At 40.6% G+C, this 26,331-nt stretch overlaps 2 protein-coding genes across 2 annotated transcripts in view; one reads left to right on the plus strand and one right to left on the minus strand.

The window, feature by feature from the left end:
* On the minus strand, positions 1-17,741 carry LOC134206486 (pro-resilin-like). Its single transcript, XM_062682215.1, has 3 exons — positions 17,551-17,741; positions 17,379-17,459; positions 1-486 (listed from the first exon to the last, which is right to left on the minus strand). The coding sequence occupies exons 1-3, from the start codon at positions 17,629-17,631 to the stop codon at positions 355-357; spliced, it is 294 nt and encodes a 97-aa protein (XP_062538199.1). The 5' UTR covers positions 17,632-17,741; the 3' UTR covers positions 1-354.
* The window catches only part of LOC134206482 (probable ATP-dependent DNA helicase HFM1), a 68,267-nt gene that overhangs the window by 27,855 nt on the left and 14,081 nt on the right, over positions 1-26,331 (plus strand). The window contains exons 5-6 of the mRNA XM_062682201.1: positions 19,854-20,082; positions 20,186-20,349. Coding sequence (XP_062538185.1) covers positions 19,854-20,082; positions 20,186-20,349 — 393 coding nt within the window. The remainder of the gene's footprint in view (positions 1-19,853; positions 20,083-20,185; positions 20,350-26,331) is intronic.

The raw sequence follows: 26,331 nt of genomic DNA on the forward strand, positions 1-26,331 counted from the left end.
TATGTATGTACTTCCCGAATGGGATTTTACTTCAACCCTAGCTATGATAAGTGCTTGACCTAGAGAAAACAGAACTTAAAACTGTACAGAAATGCCGTCCGATTGATTGCGTTCGTATAGTCACTCTCTTCCACTCTCACTAATAACTATCTCTCATATGATTGTGTGTGTGTTGGAATCGTGTTTGTGTGTACGTGTGTCAGTGTGCTTGTAGGAATTGTGCAGAATGAGTATTAAACCGCTCAGTGCCCTCTTTGAGTAATTCTAGAAATTAAGAATCACCTATCTCCTCCCCTCGTGGCGATGATCCGATGAAAAGTCGTTCCAGTGATGATGATGACAATGATTTCAGGTTCATTTGCCGGAAAGTGGGTTGGCGTTTTCCTTGAAATCCACATCGGAAACGTAGCCACTTTCTTTGTCGACGCTATACTTCACGGTCATTAGGCGGCCATCCGGGAGCCAAACCGAATATTGGCCGGACACCTGGTGAAAGAAATAATTCACATGTTACGAGATTGAGTAATGTTTAAATATATACATTATGTATTTGTCGCAGTAATAAATCGTTGTTCCAAAAGAAACGATTCGGTATTCGTTGGTTAACGGACTAAGGTGTAGTGTCCTACGGACATGGAATGTTGTAGCTCGTTAATTATTAAGCTGTGGGGATCAAGGAGTATATTTAAGAACTAGTTGACCCCTCTGATTTACACAACAATGTTCAAGTTGGGGATCGAAGGCCGTATCTTCAACTATACAGATTATCAACATGCAGTGCTCACTGTTCGCTGGAATAGCCTTCATGGTGGGCATCACTGCACTGAAGACATTGAATCGCCTGACATTAACAAGGTGTCAAACGAGATGACGAACAATTAAGGAGACGAATCCGAGTATAGTGAGTGGTGTTTCGGAAACGTCCAGCGCCGGAAGAGTGAAAATAAATCGGAAACTGCAGCGTTTGGAAGAAGAGAAGAATTTGTTTGACGACCTCAATCATGAACGGGTCGAAACACGAACAGCATAAGTCAGACAAAAATGGTTGCCGCAACTTGATTGTGACTGAATCCGGTCACATATGAGTTGCACTAACCTATATGGAACACGTGTGCTGATAGGGGAGGGAGCTTTGAACAAGCGAGAGCTACAGTGCAAAACGAACAGCGGATTGGGTAAGGCAGAATAAAACCTCCGGTGAGGCCGTCGTTGAACAGACGCCTGCGCCAACGTTAGCTGTTAGACAAGTTGAAAAAGTCCAAGGAATCCGCAGGACGTACATCCATCGTCGACACCGTTGAAGACTGTTGGTATTGTGGCTCCTCCACCCGCTAGAGCTGATCAAGTCAATACAGGAGCAGAGGTGAAACCAATCTCTCGAACCCTGGGAAGCGTCACAATTGGATAAGAATCTGAAGATTTGGTTAAAGGCGCTGTTAGAGTAGACGCGAATGAAGCCGATGAGGATAAAGTCACAATCGATCTTTCTTTTGTCGATCTCTAACCATATTCGAATCTACTCAAGGTTGAAGAAGTTTCGAATACTGGAACCAGACCAAAAATAAATCGCTTTGGTGCGCACTGTTATAAGTGATAGTCGAAACTTGAGAGCTCCGGAAGCAGAATGTTTTGCAGCTTCAGCAAAAATCGGAAGCGGAACACCGGGTCGTCCAAGAACTTAGGAACTTGTGGCAAAGCACAAGTTGGACACATGACGACAACGTGAAATGGATTTGGTGCACTAGATTAAAAGTTTAAAGATGCAGCACGCTTACTAGCTAAAGCTAGTTCAGGAACCGGAAACAGGTTTGAAAGTTCAATTGATGCAGCAAAAGCTTGATCGAGTAAATCAATTTTGCTCCAAGAGTTGGTGGATAAGCTGCCTGCAACAATGAACTTTAGTTGGGCTCTTTACCAGGAACAAGTTGCGGTGTTGGATCTAAAGATGTTCAGCGACTACATGGCTAAGATTTCTTCAGTAGCAAGGGTAATTAACGCATCTTACAAGCATCCAACAAAAAGCCGTGGATGAAAAATGAAGTCGGCAGAAAGAAAGGTCATTTGTAAACACGCACGTGACTGCGGACAAGCTGAAAACGATCAAACGTTGTGAGGCGGAGAAATCCGAAGTACAGAGTGGAAAATTTAATGAAATTGATACTAGAGCGAGCAACACATATTTGTGTGTTGTCTGGAACGTCGACAGTAATCGATTCGAGAACTTCTAGCCGTTCAAAGGATTGGATTTGGATGGCACATGGAAGGTGGTGAAGTCAAACGAATTGCGTGCACTTTGCCTAACGTAACACGAATGACAGCCTTGCGAAGAGCAGATTTGTGGAATTAACAACTGTCCCAAACGACATCACCGCTTACTTTACTTTGAGCCACCGAAAACTTCCAAGACTACCAGTTCATCGTTAGCGAACCAAAGGGACAGACTTACGCATTCCTCGACAACGGATCTTCGGTAACACTCATCGAGCTGTCGATTGCCAAAGCTCTTAGTGCCAGCGAACAACAATAGACCTTGCACATTGAATGGACTGGGGATATCAACAAGAATATCGCTGGAACAGCAGTCGCTACGTTGACGATATCAGAGGTTGGTGAAAATTAACGGTATAAATTATCCGAGCTGTATACCGTCGATAACCTTGGTCTACCGCAATAGACGACTGACTATGAAGAACTCGCCACATGTTTCTTGCATATACTTCCGGTGAAGAGTTTGAAGTCTGCAGTACTAGGAATCTTGATCGAACAGAGCAACACCACCACCACCAAACCACGTTGGAATTGCGCGAAGGCAAGCTTCCGTGTAGAAGCCTACGGAAAACAGAAGTGAACACGATGCATAAGCAACTCCATATTTGTACCGTGTCGCCTGAAATTAACCTCCATGAGTACGTTCGTCCAGGGGCCCTCCTTAGCCGTGAAGTAAGACGCGCGGCTACAAAGCAAGACCATGCTGAGGGTGGCTGGGTTCGATTCCCGGTGCCGGTCCAAGCAATTTTCGGATTGGAAATTGTCTCGACTTCTCTGGGCATAAAAGTATCATCGTGTTAGCCTCATGATATACGAATGCAAAAATGGTAACCTCGCAGTTAATAACTGTAGAAGTGCTTAATGAACACTAAGCTGCGAGGCAGCTCTGTCCCAGTGTGGGGATGTAATGCCAATAAGAAAAAGGAGAAGGGACACCTGCCGTGATGGGGCCGCTAACCAAGCCCTCGTCTGTCTCGTTAATCAATAATCGATTCTGGAAGTCGAAGCATTTTTTTAAAGAGTCAAAATATTAGGCCCTTTTCAAAAGTTAGTCGCGAAATGACTGAGATTGTTGCTTAAGGGGGGAACACTAAGGTTGCACTAACACAATCACAATTCTTCGAAGGACGTAAAGAGACAGACGACACAACGCCGGTGGTAAATCATTTAGAAAGCTTTTCTCATTGCTCAATTTGTTTTGAGACTTAAGGTGACACACACACGGCAAGCACGAACAATCATCAAATCGTCATCACTTTCATCATTGAATGCTTAACTTTTTTCTACAACAAATATGTTTTTGAAAAAGTATCACGGCGCGTGCTTACTCGCAATCTACATGCTGATACATTTACAGTTACATCAAACAACTGTAAACCGAAATACGCCGCTCCAAAATTACGAGGTGACAATGCTAGAAAGAGACAAATGATACGAAAAATAACACGGTGTGTAGTGCCTCCCTGAGTCACCTTAACAACATTTCCCTGTTATGACAACATCAAAATCATCTTATAAGCTCGATAACAGGAAGAAAATATTGTTGTCCACCTGTTTCTATGGGGAGGCCTCACACACTAAGTTTTTGTTTTTTGAGCTCGGCAAAATCGAGGACCACTGTAGCTCAGTAAATTTCAGAACTGAGCTTCGGCAAAAAAAACGTTCAATACTATCTCTCAGCAAAATATTTACAACCGAAACCGTCACTTTCGTGTTTGTTGAAAGTCGGCGGTGCCCACCTCGGAAAAATAAACAAAAAAGGCTGAGATCTCGGCGAAAAAAAAATTGCATAGTGCTATGTACCGTAGCCTAGTTGGCTTGGTAGATCAATTCGTCTGAATTCCAGAATGATTTGGAGAACTTAGAACATACGGTTTGGACATCTTAAATCTTAAATCATGCGCACGGCCTCTAAAGGCTGGTATGGACACCATGAGTTGCTTTTGATTTTGCACTGTATCCAATTATTGACTTAGTAGACCATTTGGTCTGAGATCCAGACTGATTTGAAGAATTTCGATTATCCGATTTGAACATATCTAGAATGTAAATTATGAGCATAGCCTCTGTATGGATACCATGAGCTGCTATTGGGTTTGTACCAAACGTAATTGACCTGGTAGACCAAGGCGCTGAAATCCAGAATGATTTGAAATGCTTAGAACGTCCGGTTTGGCCATATCTAAATCGTAAATTATGCGCATGGCCTCTAAGGGCATGTTTGGACACCATGAGTTTGCTATTGTTTTTTTTTACCAAGCGTAATTGACCACGAAGCTGTGACTACATCAGCTGGGCACTGCACAGCGACGCCAACGGAATGGTTGGTTTGATGAGGAGTGCCAGCGAGTGACGGACGAGAAAAATGTTGCTAGAAGTCGAATGCTAGTGGCTCGTACCCGTTCCAGCAGAGAGCGGTGCAGTGTAGCAAGGGCAGAAAAGAAACGAATCCACCCCAGAAAAAAGAGGCAACACGAAGAGAGTGTGATAGCTGAAGCTCAGGAGAACATGGATTGAAACGATATGCGGAGGTTTTATGCAACTGTCAATGGCGTGCGGCATAAGACTGCGCCAGTGCCCGCCATGTGCAATGATCGAGAGGGGAATTTGCTGAGGAGGAGCACTTCGAAGATTTGTTGAATGGTGAAAATAAAGGTTTATCAAGGAGTAGGATGGACATAGTCGGCGACGGTCAAGCTGTGGAACCATCAACGTTGGACGAGTTTAAGAAGGCTCTAAACGAGCTGAAAAACAGTAAAGCTGCTGGGAAGGACGATATCCCGGTCGAGCTTCTCAAACACGGAAGTGAGCAGCTGCATCAATCAATCCACCACATTATCCAGAAAATATGGGAGGATGAAGAACTGCCTGCCGGCTGGTTGGATGGCCTCATATGCCCAATCTATAAGAAAGGGCACATGAACTCGGCGTACAAAATTCTGTCGCGTATCCTGTTTTACAGACTGAGACCGCTTGAGGAGTCCTTCGTCGGCGAATATCAGGCAGGTTTTCGTGAGGGCCGATCAACGACGGATCAGATGTTTAGCCTACGGATGATCCTTGATAAATTACGGGAGTTCAACTTGCAGACTCACCATCTGTTTTTTGATTTCAAAGCAGCGTACGATTCAGTGAAGAGAAATGAGCTGTAGCAGATAATGTCCGAAAATGGTTTTCCGGCGAAACTGATTAGAATGATACGTGCAATGCTGGATGGCTCGAAATCAAGTATTCGGATTGCAGACGAAGTGTCAACCTCGTTTGTGACCTTAGACGGATTGAAGCAGGGTGATGCACTTTCGAATTTATTGTTCAACATTGCACTCGAAGACGCTATTAGGAGATCTGGGTTTTGCGGACGACATCGACCTTATTGGAATCGATCGCAGAGCAGTAATGTAGGCTTTTGTCCCACTCAAGAGGGAGACGGCGAAGATAGGCTTAACCATTATCTCTACCGAGACAAAGTACATGGTGGCAGGTAGATATAGGGGAAGACCTAGTGATGTTGGTGCAGAGGTAGTGCTCGATGGGGATGTGTTTGAAGTTGTTGAAGAATTTGTTTATTATGGAACGCTTGTGATATGTGACAATGGCGTTTCCCGTGAAGTGAAAAGACGTATTGCTGCTGCTGATTCTACCGGACATGAAGCATGGGCATTAAAAGAGGCGAACCGGAGAGCTTTCGGTGTTTTCGAGCGAAAAATGCAGCGTACAATACTCGGAGGGAAACTAGAAAATGGTGTGTGGCGCAGACGCATGAATCATGAGCTGTATCAAGTATACAAAGAAGAAAATATTGTGAATCGTATAAAATACGGCAGCCTTTAGTGGGTTGGTCACTAAGTGCAAATGTTGGAAGAAAGAATAGCGAAAACAATATTCAAGAGAGAACCAGATAGGGGCCGGCGACTTTGTGGAAGGCCACGAACACGCTGGTTGCACGCGGTGGAATCGGACCTGGGGACCCTGAACGTTCGGGGAAACTGGAGGAACATCGCTCAAGACCGACGATTATGGAGCTCTACAATACGCCAGGCATTGGTGTATTGACGCTGTAGCCAACCAGGTATCCATGTAATTGACCTGGCAGACCAAAGCTCTGAAATCCAGAATGCTTTGGAGAACCTAGAACATCTGTAGAAATCAGTCTTCACGAAACATGAATCGCGTTTAAACAATTGCAGTTTTCCCGTGTACAAGTTCGTACTCAAACATGAATACTAGATCCAAACCGAATTCATCATAAATCGAACCAAAATCGTACCCAGTTTGAACACGAGTGTGCGCCCAAGTTCAAACATTCGGGTTTGAACATGGAAGTTTAAACATCAGTTTACACACAGTATGCTGTTCATCTGTTCATGTTTGTCAAATGGTTTCCCTTCTTGAGTAGAGTAGATGGCCTAGTTACCACGTTTGGCGATTCACTCAGGACACTAGTGTCTTAGAAATGACACATGAATGGTTTCAGTTTTATAAATAGCACTTTTCAGCCCTTGTCGGGTGGTGGAATAGCTGAATAAGATAATTAACCGCCTACCACAGGTTGCAGTTGGTCCGACATCTCAATATAACAACTTTTTTTTATTCAACATTTTGCATAAAATCTTCAGATATTATTCTTAATACCTAATATTCTGATGTTTACAATGGATCAATCGCCGCAAAATTGCTGGTGGGGATTCTCATCGATTTGTTTTCGGCGAAAAATGACAAAACAAAACTTTGCCAGACTGTCCGGACGTTTCGGTCGATATACTGGCCTTCGACCATCTTCTACGGACACTAAAAATCACATAGATTGTTAAAAAGCACATTAAATTTTACAAAATAAAAACATACAATCTTCCACTCACTTATTTTCTAACAGACAGCCATTACTACTAACTATTGACACACACAAACAAAGTACAATCTTTACATTCTAACTGTTATTGGTATTAGTTTTAAGTTTGCTAATAATAGAGTTGTATTATTTATTATTATTTAATCAGACTAAGGCCGAAGTGGCCTGTGCGGTATATAAGAGTCTTCTCCATTCGGCTCGGTCCATGGCTACACGTCGCCAACCACGCAGTCTACGGAGGGTCCGCAAGTCATCTTCCACCTGATCGATCCACCTTGCCCGCTGCGCACCTCGCCTTCTTGTGCCCGTCGGATCGTTGTCGAGAACCATTTTCACCGGGTTACTGTCCGACATTCTGGCTACGTGCCCGGCCCATCGCAGTCGTCCGATTTTCGCGGTGTGAACGATGGATGGTTCTCCCAACAGCTGATGCAATTCGTGGTTCATTCGCCTCCTCCAAGTACCGTCCGCCATCTGCACCCCACCATAGATGGTACGCAGCACTTTCCTTTCGAAAACTCCAAGTGCGCGTTGGTCCTCCACGAGCATCGTCCAGGTCTCGTGTCCGTAGAGGACTACCGGTCTAATTAGCGTTTTGTAGATTGTCAGTTTGGTACGGCGGCGAACTCTATTCGATCGGAGCGTCTTGCGGAGTCCAAAGTACGTACGATTTCCAGCCACTATGCGTCTCCGAATTTCTCTGCTGGTGTCATTTTCGGCAGTCACCAGTGAGCCCAAGTACACAAATTCTTCTACCACCTCGATTTCGTCACCACCGATGCAAACTCGCGGTGGGTGGCTCACATTGTCTTCTCTTGAACCTCTTCCTATCATGTACTTCGTCTTCGACGTGTTGATGACTAGTCCGATCCGCTTAGCTTCCCTCTTCAGTCTGATGTAGGCTTCCTCCATCTTCTCAAAGTTACGTGCCATAATATCTATGTCGTCGGCGAAACCAAATAGCTGGACGGACTTATTGAAAATTGTACCACTCGTGTTAATCCCTGCTCTTCGTATTACCCCTTCCAAAGCGATGTTGAATAGCAAACACGAAAGACCATCACCTTGCCGTAACCCTCTGCGGGTTTCGAAGGGACTCGAGAATGCCCTGAAACTCGAACTACGCACATCACCCGATCCATCGTCGCTTTGATCAACCGTGTCAGTTTATCCGGAAAACCGTGTTCGTGCATTAGCTGCCATAGCTGGTCCCGATCGATTGTATCATATGCGGCTTTGAAGTCGATGAATAGATGATATGTGGGCACGTTGTATTCGCGGCATTTCTGCAGTACTTGGCGAATGGCGAACACCTGGTCCGTGGTGGAGCGTTCGCCCATAAAACCCGCCTGGTACTGCCCCACGAACTCCCTTGCAGTTGGTGCTAGTCGACGGCATAAAATTTGGGAGAGTACCTTGTAGGCGGCGTTCAGCAATGTGATTGCGCGGTAGTTGCTACAATCCAGCTTATCGCCCTTTTTGTAGATGATGCGCAGAGGTCTTCCTTCTTTATGGGTTTTCGGCAGGCCGTATATTCGGGGAGGGTTGCAGTTGAAAATCTTCAGTTTTGTCCCCTCCGAATACTGAATGAAACCCTTCTCATGCCAAACATCAATGATTGCATTGATTCTCTTCAGTGTTCTCTTCGTTGGATCGCTTGTGATCGGCTCATACGTTTCCCTGTCGTTTACCAAAGTTTGCATTTTTTCGTTGTATTCGTCGCGTTTCATAACAACGACCGTTTTCCCCTTATCTGCTCTAGTGACAACCAAATCACACAAAAATACAAATTTAGTGTATGATATACCGTGCGGTGCATGTGAAAAATCGTACATCGGTGAAACAAGCCAGTTTTTATATAAACGTCTGGACCAGCATAAATACAATGTGAAAACAAAAAACATTTCCGGTACAGGTTTATCACAGCACACTATAGAAGAGGGACACATTTTTGACTTTGAAAAAACCAGAATACTTGACAAAATAAGCAAAAACAATACAAGACTGACTGCAGAAACATTTTACATTAAGATTAAAGGAGACGAAAATGTAGTAAATAAGCAAAAAGACTCAGCAAATTTTAAAAATGCGTACAACTCTATTATTAGCAAACTTAAAACTAATACCAATAGCAGTTAGAATGTAAAGATTGTACTTTGTTTGTGTGTGTCAATAGTTAGTAGTAATGGCTGTCTGTTAGAAAATAAGTGACTGGAAGATTGTATGTTTTTATTTTGTAAAATTTAATGTGCTTTTTAACAATATATGTGATTTTTAGTGTCCGCAGAAGATGGTCGAAGGCCAGTAAATCGACCGAAACGTCCGGACAGTCTGGCAAAGTTTTGTTTTGTCATTTTTCGCCGAAAACAAATCGATGAGAATCCCCACCATACCTAATATTCATAACAACTGAATATTATGTGCATTTGACCGGTAAGACAACCAGCATTTATGTTCTTAAGGGGTCATACACTAATTACGTACGCACTTATGGGGGGAGGGGAAAAAACCCAGAAAAAATTCTTACGTAATTAGTGTACGGCCCCTAACGAGGTAAAATAAGTCTCTGTTTTTATTTGTTTAGAACGTTAATACATATACTGCCGTGAAACGCATATTTGTCTCATATGAATAGGAAACCCAGCAAAGATAAGACAAATATGCGATTCACGGCAGTATACCCGAACATGAGTCTAAAATGTAGACCCAATTATTTTATATCCGTTACATATGCAAGCATGCATTTTGTTTTGTTAGATACGATGGGATTGGCATATCGTGATTAAAATATAGATGTTATATAAAGTTCAAAGACACACTTTTAGTGGGGGAGAGTGAAGAACTGGTTCTTAACCAAAAATTCAAATTGATAGAAATTCCAAAAGATAGTAGGGGGTATGTTCATAATGTATACTATATCGATGCCGATGACATTATATAATACAAAGAAAATTCACAGAAATGTCACAAAATCACAGAAGAGAGCCCACAAATCCTTTAACATAAAAGTCCTATACACTACATGGTTCTCATAAAAGATAAAATTTTCAATTATTACAATCTAGAAAATTACGGAACTGGAACTAAGGCCCCGTTGATCATAAGGTTCTTCAAAAAGGTCAAAACCCCTCTCTCCCTGGAATAAAGAAATCTCTATATATGTAATCCAGAACTTCGCTTCAGATTCTCGGTGTGTTTATCAAGTACCACCGCGAAGTAAGTAGAATAAATTATCCCCTTATAAACGTGTCAGAAAAATCTTATCCCAAACTTTTAGAAATATGAACTAATCAGTTTTAAGAATTGCTTTCAGAACCTCGAAAATGGAACAAAAAGTTCCGCTCAGAGCAGATTCGAACCTAAGACGTCGTGAATGAAAGGCCTGAATCAAGACCTCACCTCTATAAACGCTTCGTTATGCAAGTGCAAACAATGTGCACAACATGTTTCAATTTTTCAATCATACCTTCATTGAAGTTTGGATTCTCTTTTTTTTTTTTTATCTATTGTATTTATTTGACAGGCTCAGGCGTGTATAACACTTAACGGAGCTGAGACTCTTAATGATATTTACAATCGATATCATCTTATTATCAACAGTTAGTAAGGGAAAGGGACAAAGACCAAGATACTCGTGGCGACTCAAGGTTAGATTGCATAATTTGGTGATGGACGGGGTTGGGATTTAGGTTTGAGGTATTTCAGCTGCTCATCCGGGTATTTGACGCCATGTTTGGTTTGGCGTAACGTCGTGCTCGGGTTTTGGTTCTTCAGGGAGCATCTTCCGGATGGCCAGAGCTTCATGGTACACGGAACAATGAGACAGAGACAAGAAAAAACTGAGAAAGAAAAAATTGAAGTATTAAACTTTGATGTCAGACGCGCAAAGAAAGCCAGAGATGGCCTGCAAATACACCACAAGGCGATCTCTCAAAACACCTCTTAGTTCCCGGAAGGTTTGTTTACGCCGGTCCACAAGGGTATCCAATAGTTCCTCTCTTTAGGCGCCATTTTCTGTGCAATACCAAACTACGTGATCGATGTCATCGTAACCTGCTCCACACCTACAAAGATTGCTATCGACCAGGTTAATTCTATAGAGATGTGCGTTTAGTGAATAGTGATTGGACATAAGCCTCGACATCGTGCGAATGAAGCCTCGGCTTAAGTCCTCACCTCTGAACCACGCTCGCGCAGAAACTTTAGGAACTATGGAAAATAGCCACCGTCCAAGTTCATTGTGTGACCAATTCATTTGCCAATTTTGAAGAGTACTCTGACGGACTAGTGGGAAAAACTCGTTGTTCGAGATTTGTCTTTCAAAAATTTCACCTTCTTGTGCGCCCACCTTTGCTAGCGAGTCCGCCTTCTCATTGCCATAGATTAGGCAATGGGATGGGACCCATACAAAGGTGATCTTGAATGATCTTTCGACCAAATCACGCATCTGCTCTCTTATGTTTGTAAGAAAGTAAGATGCGTGCTTAACAAATTTCATCGACCGGAGTGCCTCGATAGAACTAAGACTATCCGAGAAGATGAAATAATGGTCTACGGGCTGATTGGAAATTATCCCCAAAGCGAAGTTAATTGCTGCCAGCTCAGCAACATAAACCGAACACGGTTCCTGAAGTTTTCGGAAGGTGGTTGAAGTTACATTGAAAACACCGAAGCCAGTGGATCCGTTAATGCGAGAACCATCAGTGAAATATCTGTTGGTGCAATTGACATGTTCATATTTTTCAGAAAAAAGTGAGGAATAGATATTTGTCGAAGATGATCTGGTATTCCTTGAATAGCGTGTTTCATGGACAGATCGTATTCAATGGAGGAACTGTCGTTGGTGAAGTGAACTCGTGGTGGGTTATAACATGGAAAACAAAGATCTGACGATATGTAGTTGAGATAAACTTTCAGAAATCTTGACTGATGAACCAGCTCAAGCATATTATTGAAGTTTTCTAACACAAGTGTGTTACTTGTTCCACATTTGATCAGTATTCGAAGTGAGAGTTCCCAGTAGCGGTGCTTTAGAGGAGTGACTCCAGCAAGCACCTCCAGGCTCATATTATGCGTTGAATGCATACAGCCAAGGGCAATACGCAAACAACGATATTGAATTCGTTCCAATTTTATTAGGTGGCAATCAGCTGCTGAGAGGAAGCAGAAAGAGCCGTACTCTAAAACAGAGAGAATAGTAGTTCTATATAGTTTGATGAGATCTTCCGGGTGAGCACCCCTTGGATTCTCTTGTTCGAGATATGAATAACAAGGCTGGGAAACGTGAAGAATCAACAATAGTTGCCCTAGCAACCCGTTCATTTGCCCAAGCGTAGTGCATTCTCGTATGCAAGCGCACATGTTTGAACACAAGTTTAAACTTGATGATTGAACATTGTACATTGCGCCTGGGCGTATCGGAGTTCAGGCTCGTGTTCAGATTGCTATGTGCAAGTTCGAACATAGCAAGCAATGTTTGATTGGGTACAAAAACTTACGTGAACATCTCACACATGTTAGATGTCTTATGCTGGCTATTTTTACATATACGTTAGCGCCTGGATACGGCAGTGGCGGGACGAAAACCAACCACTGTATGTGATTACAGGATGTAGGTGTGGTCAATCAACAATCTGAGGTCAATTTCGGAAAATTTATGAGCTGTCGATTATTTTGGTTAGATAAATATACGAGTTTGACTGAGAAATGCCTGAAATATTTCTGAGTCAAATCCGAGTCAATATGATTTTTTTTAGCCCTTAAGGAAAGTTGGTCAATGTTCAGGAACATAATTTTCCACGAAATAGGAAGTCAAGAAGTTTCAGACGTTCACATTGTTGTGTAAAAAGATATTATCTTTTGAAAGTGCGATTCGGGTCATATTGACCCGAACACGTTAGAAAGGTTAACTAGGGTAAAATTCCTAGCAGCACACATGTTCCACATAGGTCATTGCAACTTATATGTGACCGGATGCAGTCACAATCAAGTTACTGCAACCATTTTTGTCTAACTTGTGCTACTCGGGATGCCCAATAGTGGACCCTCTAGTAGCGGAATTTTGTTCTTCCTGTCATAAGGAGTAGAAATTTTCAACATAATAATTCTGCTTGATATCTAATACCAAGTTCTGCATCTCATCTTCACGATACATACATTAAACGCTCAAATACACGACGTTATTCGTTGAAATTAACATTTTGAAGTCTGACTGAATTCGACCTATAGTAAACTCCCTAATGGTTTTTTTTCTTGAAAAAAGGTATTAAATTCAATATCTCAACGGAATCTGGAATAATTCCGGAATCATCCAAAACCTGAACACCACACTTAATTAAATCTAAACTACGATAAAAACTGGACCTTTTCTTAAAATTTCACATTGATCCGTTGTTACAAACAGAGTTATGTTCAATTTCAAAATTGATCGTCCTGAAGACCTTGGCCTTTTGGGTGTTAATAATCGAAAATAGGGTAACAGACAGCCACAAACAGGTGCATGCCAGAAGCAAGCATATAGTTATCAGATTCCTCATGAAAATCTTTTTCTTTTGATGTGAGAACATGAAATTTAGCTCGAAGAAATCATGAGATAATTGATTTCTATACATTCTTTGCATAATGACCACCCATTGTACCTTAAGAACAGTTGGTGCATATTAAAATGAATACATCTGGATAATGAAGGGATGTAACAGCTTTCGATTGGAACCTGTTGATCGAAAATTGATAAAGATTAACTCGGCACCAACATTTCAAAAGGGCGAAACTGCTTTTGTAAACAAGAGCTTCTCACGTCTCTGGTGGGCTTATTTGTGCTCACCCACGCAATCCAGCACCATTAAATGAAAGAAAAGGATTCGATGCTTCCATCAGTGGTGTTGGATTGCGTTGGTGGGTCAAATTAACCAACCAGCGACGTAAGCAGCTTTTGTTTACAAAAGCAGGTTCGCTCTTTTGAAATGTTGATGCCGAACTATGTAAAATCACCCAATAACAAATATATAAAAAGTAAAATAGAGTAAAAACACCGTTTTTCGGTCAATACAGCCAGAAATAGATGCGTGCCGTGAACAAACGGATGGGGGTCAAATTCCTTATTGAAAAATCTATCTTTTGGTATAAAAACCTGGAATGTAGTCCAGTTGATTCCTGAGATATTGAATTTAATGCCTTTTTCAGGAAAAAAAACCCCCTTGTGCCCTGGGGATCTATAATAGGAAATTCCTTCCCTATAGCCGATCCTTCATTTGATTTTTATGTTCCATTTCGGGACGTTCTTCTTCCCTATTGTGGACCCCCCAAAATATTTCTATAATGGACACTCTCGTGTTTATTTTTTATAGAATTGTAAACAATCATCTAATTTACTGCCGCTAACCGCAAGTCGAGCACATCTGGAAAAACGTGCAAATGAGAAAACTGCTTGCAAAGTTTTTGTAATTTTTCTCGTCAAAAATTGTGTATAAGTAATTTTGATCAGCTCTAAACGTCACACACCAAAGATTGTTTGAATATTTAATGGATCATAGTGGCTACAAAGTGAAAAACTCACTTGCCGTGTTGGAAATCGCAATGTGACTGACTTGCGATTACTTTTCATCTCAATGAGAAAAGTAACCGCAAGTCAGTCACATTCCGTCGAGCAAAACTCAAATTTGTAAAAAACAAAAATAATGCTCTAATAACAAACATGGTGAAGCATGCAATCTGAACATTTTGAAACTCTTGGATGCTTTGAAAGCCCACATCGCAGATTTTCGTGATGGTAGTCCGTTATAGGCATAATATAATGTCGGTAATGTAGTATCGATGTCAAAACTCAACAAGTATGAAAGTATTTCATTTCCCGCTTAAAAAATAAGGAAAACATATATGTTACACACCTTTGAACAAAAGCTCTTCCACAAAATTTATTCAAACTAATTATTTCAAAATTAAATTAAGGTTGAACTGATAATCGTGAAGGTATCCGGAATTTTAAAGAATGTATTCTTTTCCAAAAAGTCTCCTGACAGTCGGGAAGGATTTTTAATCCGAAAAGTTTTCTAAGCATTTTTTATCCAAGAATGTCTAGAGGCTCAGGAATCAAGAATGTTTAGGCTTTCCAAGAAATTAAATGTTTTGATGGTTTTATGGTTTTCCTTAAGCTTATTAAACATTTCCAGGAAGTACGCAATGGTTTCTTTTAAAAATATTACTGGATTCTCAAAAGAATGTTTTAAATTCTATATGACTTTCTGTAGAAAATAAAGATTGTTGAAATCTGCTAATATGATGAATTAAAAGTTTATAAAAAGTCTTAGTTATAAATTCTACCAAGTTTAGATAAATTGTTGGAAGTCCATTGTAAAATCATAATCATCCCTAATTCCACATATCTTGTCCGAAATAAGACCCGGAACTTCAGAGCATTCATGAACGGTCATAAGATTTTTAAGTAATTCGTAGCGATCCATATACAATATACATTTATGAGGATTTCTGAAAGCTAATGATCATTTCTTGAAATTATGTGGCTTTGAATTTATCTGGTTCATAGCTTGCAGGATGTATCTCATGCTTCTTAAGAATCCCGCTACATCAACCCTGCTGAGAATACAAATAGTAGCAATTTTATTGTAAATGATTCTATATTAGCTGATGAGTCTGTTGATAAAATCATTTTCAAAAATGCGCTCACCAGCACCACCACCTTAAAAATCTTTATTATCATAAACTAAAACATATTCCAAAGAATTTTTGCTACACTGACCCAACATATATGGGTCACTTTGTAACAATAATATAATATACTCAAATTTGCATGTTGATTAAATGGAAATGACTCATATTAGTATGTGACCCATGATTGTGGGGTCAGTGTATATGTAGCGTGCAAGATTCAACATGTTATATTGGAATTTACTGATGCAACGTATATTCCTCTAGGCATCAATCTTAAATTCAACCTACCTTCGAACCACAACATAAACTAAAATTACAAATGTTTACACAATTTTCTTCCGTATTTTTCTTTCGAAATAATTTGTTTTTGTATTTGAGAGGTGTTCTGAGCACATGTATTGAACAAATATGATCAATTTGTATGGCATTCTACGAAGTGACTCGATGTGACTGACTTGCGATTACTTTTCCATATGGGACAATTTGACTTGGTATTTTTTTCCACTTTTCTAGAACAAACTTCTCGAATAGAATACCCTAACGCATAGTATATGTGAAAATAAGGTGAAATATGATAATTACTCAAAATTGCCAAAAGTTCAGATGTGCTTGACTTGCGGTTAGCGGCAGTTTAACTTTCCATAGTATTTCCAATGCATGTAACCAAATCATAGTAAGGTAGGTTCTTCAGATGGAATTTCATAGCAAAATGTTTACATTGTGCTCGAGGGTGGCTGGAGGGTCCACTATTAGTTGGGGGACCACTATTGGGCACTTTACCCTATATTTCGGTAAAAATGTTTCATCTGTGCATATACGATTTGTAAAGACAGGGTCACCGTCTTCGTCCGCAGGTCGCATAGACTGAATACTTAACTTTTAACAGCTTTAGACAACGGACAGGACATTTACCCAACACGCAGTGTACTAGTGGGGAATTATGATCTTTATGAAAAGTTTTCTCCTTTCTAGGCGGGACGGAAACGAACGCACACCCCGGATGTACTTGGATTATAATTGAAAAAGCGTTTCGTTATAGTTTAAGGCGTCTGGAAAAAAAAACAGATTTTTCCACCTTTCTCGCGCATTATAAAAATAGTAATTTGGCCATGACTTTCAAGCCCATAGTCCGATCTGATCTATTTTCAACAGAAATCAATGAAACAGGATTCCCTGCCGAATGCAATCTGTTGAGAGTAATTCGGTTAAAAATAGTCACTTGAAAAGTAAGTTAAAATTGTTATAGGCGTGTTTGGCCTAAAAAAGTTGTATTTTTGCTACAGCTTCCGACCCGTCCAATTTTGAATAGGAAACAATGGACAAGATCCCCCGAATGCAAACTGTTGCGATCAAATCGGATAATGGTAAATGCCAAAAAAGTGAGCTAGCCATTTTGCTCACACACACATACACACACATACGTACACACAGACATCATCTCAGTTCGACGAGTTGTGGGTATCCGAGCCTTCTATCAAAAGTTCTGTTTTAAAGTGGTATTTAGTATACGAGAAAGGCAAACATGACAAATTTACAGATTTCAGGATTCAAAAATTCATTACGCCGTTTAAATCGTTCGAATGTTTGCACATACCTTGCCAGATGCGTCTCCAGCTTCATTCTTATCAAAGAATAACTGCTTCTCAGGATCTTTCACCTCGTACTGATACTGGTACTGTAATCCAAAAAGATACATTTGTCACTAATTGGGCGATTGATCTTCCTCTTGTTCAATCACTTCAAACTACTTGATTATCCACACTTACAGCTTCATATTTGTCGCCTCCTTGCGGGGCGGAGTACACAAAGTAGAACAATGAGATCACAACGAACAACTGCCTGAACATTTTGATAATGTTCAAAAATATGTTTCTTCTCAATCGCAAATTTCAGTAGCACAGCATCACGTTTCCCAACGGATTCAGACACCAGTCTCGTACGATCAGCAGCTGGCAAATGCAACGTCCTAACTCGGCCAAGATCCGTATTTATACGACTCCCCCGAGGAGGAGCACACTGATTGGATTGAACTTTACGATGCGCGCGCGAGGATCGATCCCGTGGCCGAGCTCCGTTTTGGGGGTTGCTTCCAGTCTACCCCTACAAACACGAAGGCGAGTGTGCGCAGTAGATCCGGCGCGCGAGCGCGGCAACGTGAGCCGTGCCTCTTTTTCGCCCAAGATGTCACATGCTTTGCCATTGTGACAGGGCTGGAGAAGAGAACCATCATTGTTCGGGTGTCAAAGTAATTAAAACGCCGATAGGTTTTGTTTAGATTCCTTGCTCCAGTATCTATTATATAATAGTTTCAACACCATTTTACATACAATGCTGCATTTACATGCATTAGATAGATACCGACGGATGTTCAAAAATGTTCATTGATAGAGTCAGATAATCCGTCACAGCCATTATTAGCGCAAGAAGTCAGCTTTCTTTTGCCAATCAAAGATCAATAATTGACATTTCCCGTTGAAAATTTTAATCGCTCAATCGATTAGGGTAAAATGCCCAATAGTGGACCCCCTAGTAGCGAAATTTTGCTCTTCCTGGCATAAGGAGTGGAAATTTTCAAAATATTAATTTTGCGTGATATCTAATATCAAGCTCTGCATCTCCTCTTCACGCTACATACATAAAACCCCCAAATAAACGACGTTATTCGTTGATATTAACATTTTAAAGTCTGACTGAATTCGCCCTATAGTAGACCCCTGAAGTCCATAATAGGAAATTGCTTCCCTATAGTCGACACTTCATTTGATTTTCATCATGTTCCGTTTCGGGACGTTCTTCTTCCCTATTATGGACCCCCCAAAATATTCCTATAATGGACACTCTCGTGTTTATTTTTTATAGAATTGTAAAAAATCATCTAATTTTACTTTCCATAGCATTTCCAATGCATGTAATCAAATCATAGGACTGTAGGGTGGGTTCTCCCGATGGAATTTCATAGCAAAATGTTTACATTGTGCTGTAATAATGCAAAAATGGCTGGAGGGTCCACTACTGGTTGGGGGTCCACTATTGGGCACTTTACCCTATTTATTTCATTTATCTCCATTTTTTCCAAAGAACCCATATTTTTAAAGTCTAATCATTAAACTATTTTTTTTAATTTAAAACGAAAATTGAAAAGATGCTTGTTTTAGGTTTGGTCTAACATTTTTTGTTTTCGATTTATAAAAAAAGTTAGAAGGTTGGCCTTGAATAAATCAAACAATTGTCTGAGGCAAGTCTGTGTCTTTTTTGTATGCAAAGGTCAATTGGATTTCATTTTTTGCCGTCCATGGCCATATATATCTTTCCATAGAAAGACATTAAAAACCGTGCAAACAATTCCACCAAAAAAGTAGCTTGTAAAAAAATAACCAACCCTCTTACTGTGAGACGACGAGTAACGACAGACGATCGAAGATGTTTCAGCTGCTGTTCTGCACTGGATGAAGGTAGCAGCAATTCCGAGAGGACTGTCGTGTGCGCGGGGATCGAAGATCGAGAAGATGCATGAAAATGTGCTGCCTTCTAAAAGTTTTGCCCAAACAGAGAACTCCATGAAATGCATGTTCGCACAATCAGCTGGCAATCACGAGAGCAGGGTTTGGTACCGTACGGGGCTTGGCGCTCTCCATAAGCGAATATCGATGGGACATTTTCCGAGCAAGGTCCGCATTTTCGGGCCGTGCGGAATGAATGCAACTGGGTTAAAGTTCTCATAAATTTGCTGTTTATCGTTTGATAAACACAACATGTAAACGGTTGAATCCCCGGTGAAATAACGTGCATCGATCTTCGCGGGAGATCCCCGAGATTCGTAGGAGTTGTCGCCATGTCAAATGCATTCGTGAATTCCATCCCAGCTAGGCAGTCAGTCAGGTTAGACATGTCACGCGAAACAACTTCGTGAAGGACGAATCAAACAGCGCGCCATCGCGACTACCGATGATTGCGCTTTTTGTGCACTGCAAATGAATGTCATTTCCACTCCACAGCCTCAGCCCTATATGAACTATTATAGAGGTAATCGATTCTATTTCTTCCTTACCCCGTTTGATCTCCTCCCCAGCAAAGGTACGAACGCCTAGCCACCGGTTCGGTTCCCATCGAGTCCTACCTCCACGAGCACCTGGCCGAACACCTCAACTCGGAGATTGTGCTGCAAACCATAACGGACCTGGCCAGCGCGATGGACTGGATCCGGTCCACCTTTCTCTACGTGCGTGCCCTGGCGGCTCCCGCTCGTTACGGTTTGCCGCCAAATCTGGACAAGGCGCAGATCGAGACAAAACTGGAAGGTTCGTAGCTCTCTTCAACAAAGGCGCAAATGCCGACAGCGGACCCGCACTCATCTGATCTGGCTGATGCTTTCATTCGTTTCGCTTTTTTCTGCTCAATTAGAACTTTGCCTCGCCGAGCTTAATGCGCTGGAAAAGTACTCCCTAATTGGGAGAAGCGCGAAAGATCAAGGTGGCGACAGTGGAATGACGATCAGTGCCACGCTTTACGGAAGGCTGATGGCGCAGTACTGTTTGAATTTTCGAACAGTTAAGTTATTGAGAAAGGTAAGTACTGTACTGATTAATGAGATCTATTTAAATACACTCCCACCCGGTTTGGGTTCACCCTCGAAAAATATAGGCAAAAGTTTTTGGTCGTATTTTCGCCGTCTCACGTCCGATTTCGGGTATTGCTAGCTCGGTACAAAGAATATGAGTAGATCTTGCACCGTAGGTATTTTAAACTAACAATTTCCAATTTTTTATGTACTAAAATATTACATTAAGATACTAATTTTTCTTATATTTATGTTGTAAAAATATGTTGATTTTTCTCAAAATTGAGCCCACAAAATTTCGAAATAAAAAGTGAAATGGAACCCAATTTTAATCATCTTTGAGGGGCATTGATAATTTTTCGGCGGAAAAATTTTGTTTTATTTTTAAAAATCAAAATGTTTACTCAAGTGCATGGTAGGGGAAAAGTGGGTAAAACCGACACCTTAAGCAACTTCACAGTTCCCCAATCAATGAAGCAATTTTCCGGTCTAGAAATTTCATACAAGCATAGTTTGGCTCTTCATGCATCATTCCATGAGCTCTCAGGACAATATTTCTTTATAGAATTTGATTTATGATGAAAACGCGAACAGTCCATCTTCCAGCCCAAACAGCTGGAGTGCGGGTAAGATCGACACCACATGAGGGTAAAACCGACACATCAAGTCGTTATGAAATCGAACATCAGAACAATTCTGAATTATGTTACAACATAATTGAAAATGTTTAACAACATTCATTTTGATATTTGTGTATGAAATTTATATTAAGGGGTCACTCATAAACGATGGTTGAACAGAATTTCATATTTTTAAAATCATCACCACATATCATATTTTATTTAGTTTCCTTAGTGGGTCGGGTGAAAAATATATAGAGTATAAGAATGTTAGTAACAAATTTACTAACTACTGTAAATATTGACCTACATTTAAAATTCACTTATTTTAAAAAGTTGTTTATAACGGCGTTTATAACGGTGTTATATTTAAAATAAAGGCGTATGGTGCAGTTATGACAAGAAATGGAAATGACTAGTTCCGTAGGTGACAAGCTACATGTTTACAGGGGTGAAAATGAATCACGAAAGAACAACACTAGAGAACGGATTGAATATATCTAAAAGCAAAATAAGCCTAAAAATACGGTTCTTCTTTAAGCGCTATTGTTATCCGACCTGCAGGTTTTCCTTGATGACTTAATATTACACCCTAGACCTATTGTCACGCCCAATGATGATATGGTATGTAATCAGTCTATGATTAAGTTATATTCCCCGGCGCCTCGTTTTTCAATACTTGAATTATATTTTGCGAATGATGAGTCTAATAAAACAGAGGTATTTCGTGATTCGATGGCAGGTGTCGAATTTACCCCAACTGATAACATAATAATGATGAGATACATGTGGATGTTTATAATTAGAAAAGTTAACTATTTTTCCACAACATACACAAAATGATGTTCAATTATGGATCAGAGATGGATTAAATACTGAAAATTAACTAATTATTGTCGTAAAAGCTTATACACTGATGCCAAAATTTTACATAACTCATCTCCTCAATGATGATCAATGCTAATTGTCTGTATATTATGACTCTTACACGTCTCCGCCATTTACAAAATGACTAGAAATACAAGAAATCAAACGTTTATTCAAAGTGTGTCGAAATTCGGTCCGACAATCACTTGAAATCAGAGATTTGAAGTGGTGTCGGTTTTATTAAAAGATATTTTAGTTACTAGATAAAGATTGTCGCTGTCGTCGCTGTCCGGAACATCTTTTGCTGGCGAGGATAGGGGAGCTAAATGTCAAAGAAGGAAAATCCATACGATTTGACAGGTATGTACCACACATGTTTCGGACAGCAGAACAAAGGGAACAGTAGCGACAATCTTTATCTAGTAACTAAAATATCTTTTGTTTTACCCGCAGTGTAGGTTTTACTCACAATTCCCCTATGCATCGGCCAAAAGCTTGACTTAGTATAAATTTAGGCAAAAAATACAAAATTTGGATTCAGAAGAAAGTTATGAGCAAATTAGTCAAATGACATGCATATGACATTTTACAAGACTGTGTTACGGTTTATTTTATCTTACCTGTAAGTGACAAATGTTTGAATGGAATTGTGTTCGTACCATTTCTTAATGTTCTGTGTTTGGGCCTGAAGATAGGCAATAAAAATTATAAATAGACAAAATTCCCAGACACAGACTTTATATTGCTGGTGCCACATGGCGCAAAATTCTTCGAGGTGCCAAAATAGGATCTGAATCTTATACCAAATAGAGCTATGTATTCAACGACTTGGCTGTTGAAGACAAAATGCAAAACGCAATGAAAACACATTTGCGGGATTTGACTGATGGACCAAAATCTTATAAGGAAACCTCGTCAATGGGTAAACACATTGGACGCTAATCTCGGGGCACAGAGAGGTCGTCAGTTATTTTAATTTGTTGATTGTTGTGATAATTGTTTATCTATTTTGCAAGTTTGTAAAACTTTATGTAATAACTAGCAGACAATATTCGGCTAAAATTGAATCAAATCGCATATGCATATCAGGAGAGTGAATCCAAACTTATGGCCGGTTCACCATATAGTGGGTGAACCCAATCGTTCTGTCGATGCATGCCATGCACTTGAGTAAACATTTTGATTTTCTTTAATAAAACAAAATTTTCCCCGGAAAAATCATCAATGGTCCTCAAATATATGTAATTAAAATTGGGTTGCATTTCATTTTTATTTCGAAATTTTGTGGGCTCAATTTTAAGAAAAACCAACATATTTTTACAACAAAATATTAAAAAATGAGTGTATTAATGTAATATTTTAGCACATAAAAAAATGGAAATTGTTAGTTTAAAATACGTACGGTGCAAGATCTACTCAGAATCTTTGTATCGATCTAACAATAGAATAGAGTGGGGCAAAAGTTCGCACTTATTTTTCAATCGATCATGTGGCCTTTATGAAGCAAGCTTCTGCATAACAAATCAATGTCGATGATATACTCTTCCTATATTTTACCCAGCGGAAAAAAATATTGAAATTATTGAAATTTGTTTTAGTAGAATTCTTATTGCAAGACAAGTGAAAAACGTACTCTTACCCCACCGCACAATAGGAAAAAAGGTTTAGAGTCATTTGGCCGAATGCCATTTGGCCGAAAGGGTCATTTGGCCGAACGCTATTTGGCCGAATAGTTGAAATACGTTTCCTTACGAAGTGAGTAGTGAGAAAGAAGAAAGAAGAAGGATGAAGGAGAAAGGAAAATGGAAGTAGGAAGAATGAAGAAGAGAGAAGGAAGAGGGAAGAAGAAAGAAGGAAGTCGGAAGAAGGAAGAAGAAAGAAGCAAGAAAGAAGAAAGAAGAAGGAAGCAGGAAGAAAGAAGAAGGAAGAAGGAGGAAGGAAAAAGAAAGAAGGAAGAAGGAAGAAAGAAGAAGGAAGAAGGAAGTAGGAAGAAGGAAAAGGGTAGAAGGAAGAGGGTAGAAGTAAGAAGGAAGAAGAAAGTAGGAAGAAAGAAGAAGGAAGCAGGAGGATGGAAGAAGGAAGCAAGAAAAAGGAAGAAGGAGGAAGGAAGAACGAAGAAGAAGGGAAAAGGAAGAAAGAAGAAAGAAGAAGGCAGAAGGAAGAAGGAGAAGGAAGAAGGAAGTAGAAAGAAGAAAAAGTAGGATGAAGGAAAAAGGTAGAAGTAAGAAGGAAGGAAGCAGATGGGTGAAGGATGAAGGAAGGAGGAAGAAGGGAGAAGGAAGAAGAAAAAGAAGGAAGAAGGGAGAAGGGAGAAGGAAGAATGAAAAAGGAAGAAGGAAACAGGAAGAAGGAAGAAGGAATAAGAAAGAAGAAAGAAAAAAGAAGGAAGAAGGAAGAACGAAGAAAGAATAAAAGAAGGAAGAAGGACTCTTCAAGCGGTCTCAATCTGTTGAACAGAATACGGGACATAATTTTGTACGCCGAATTTAAGAGGGTTATTCCTCGGTAATTGGCGCACTCCAGTCTGTGCCCTTTCTTAAAGAGAGGGCAAATGAGGCAACACCCAAGTAGCACACGTAACATCTTCCTAAAAGTTTCTATTCAGTTCCATTAAAGGCATTGGAAAAATATCAAAGCACGAAAAAGTTGCATCAAGATGTCAAAAACGTTCGATCGTTGTGATCAATGTTTCATTAAAATGGCAATGCAGTACGTGTTTAACATATGGAAACAAACAAACAAAGAATACTGCACTTCATGTTCTTCTTCTTCTTCTTATTGGCATTACATCCCACACTGGGACAGAGCCGCCTCGCAGCTTAGTGTTCATTAAGCACTTCCACAGTTATTAACTGCGAGGTTTCTAAGCCAGGTTACCATTTTTGCATTCGTATATCATGAGGCTAGCACGATGATACTTTCATGCCCAGGGAAGTCGAGACAATTTCCAATCCGAAAATTGCCTAGACCGGCACCGGAAATCGAACCCAGCCACCCTCAGCATGGTCGTGCTTTGTAGCCGCGCGTCTTACCGCACGGCTAAGGAGTGCCAACATCATGTTACAAACACGAAACAAAATCATTAAGTTGCATTTTGCTTACCATGTAACTTCAATGCGTCTTTCAAAATTTAATTATTTGTTTAACTTAAGAATGTGTCTTCATGTTTAATTTAGCATCGTTCAACGTTTTGACAACTTACATATTTTTCATGTGATGGTGCAATCAAGTAATAGAAAAACCGAGTACAAAACTTCATAATCATATGGTTTTTATGGTGATTCAACATGCAGTCCCTTCGAAGTGTTGAATGGTGCTGTGGTAGAGTGAAGAACTATCAATCACAAGATCCATAAATCGAATCCAGTTTTATATTTTTTTTTTATTGAAACAATTTGTGCTGGTTGGGCAGCTAGCAGGCATTTCCTCTTCTTCCCATATTTTCGACATAATATGGTGCAGAACTTCATAAAGCTGCTCACTGCCATGTTTGAGAAGTTCAGCCGGGAGCTGGTCCTTCCCCGCAGCCTTATTGTTTTTCAGCTCTTTAACAGCCTTTTTAACCTCATCTAGTGTAGGCGACTCCACAGCTAGTATATATTCTGTTCATCGATGCACCGTCACTTCCTCTATTCAACAAAGTCTCGAAGTGTTGCTTCCACCTGGCAGCCACATCGGTTTTATCTTTTAGAAAAATTCCCTTGTTGGTCGTTGCACATGACGGGAGATGGCGCTGTCTTTCTCCGCACGCCATTGACAGACTTATAAAACCTCCACATATCGTTCTGTTCCATTTTTTCATGCGCCTCATTAATAACTTCGTACTCTTCTTGCTTCCTTGTACCGATCTCTATTCGATCGGGTAGCCGACACCAACATCCGGCTTCTGGCAACGTTTTTCTCGTCTGTCACTCTCTGACACTTCACATCGAACCAACCCATCCTGGGTCGCCTCTATGCAGTGCCTATCACTTCTCGTGCTGTTGTGCTCACTGCTCCATGGATCGACTCCCATAGATCGTTGATGTTGTCGCTAACGTTGATTGCACTTATCCGTTCGTCGAGCTTAAGGCCGATACTCCTTCCGCCCACAATCGCTGGATATTGTAACGCATCGTTCGCTGTGATCTTTCGTTCGATACAGTTGACAACCGTGATCGAATTTTACTGACAACGAGGTAGTGATCAGAGTCAATGTTCGGACCTCTGAATGCCCGCACATCGATAACATCCGATAAATGGCGCACATCCACCAGAACATGGTCTATCTGGTTGCAAGTTTCACCATTTGGGTGTCTCCAGGTGTGCTTTCGGATGTTCTTTCGTGCAAAGTAGGTGCTACTGATGACCATCGCAAAGGGTAAACGGAAATCTGCAACCAGACTCCTGAGGAGGTAACTCAGGTAGTGTGGGGATGTGTGGGAGGTATGTCACGTAACTCTTACCCAACCCACTAAAACCAAAACCCTTTCGCAGGTCCGTACCCCCGGCCCGCAATTGAG

The sequence above is a fragment of the Armigeres subalbatus genome, chromosome 1 (assembly GCF_024139115.2).
Source record: "Armigeres subalbatus isolate Guangzhou_Male chromosome 1, GZ_Asu_2, whole genome shotgun sequence".
NCBI classification, from domain to species: Eukaryota; Metazoa; Arthropoda; class Insecta; order Diptera; family Culicidae; genus Armigeres; species Armigeres subalbatus.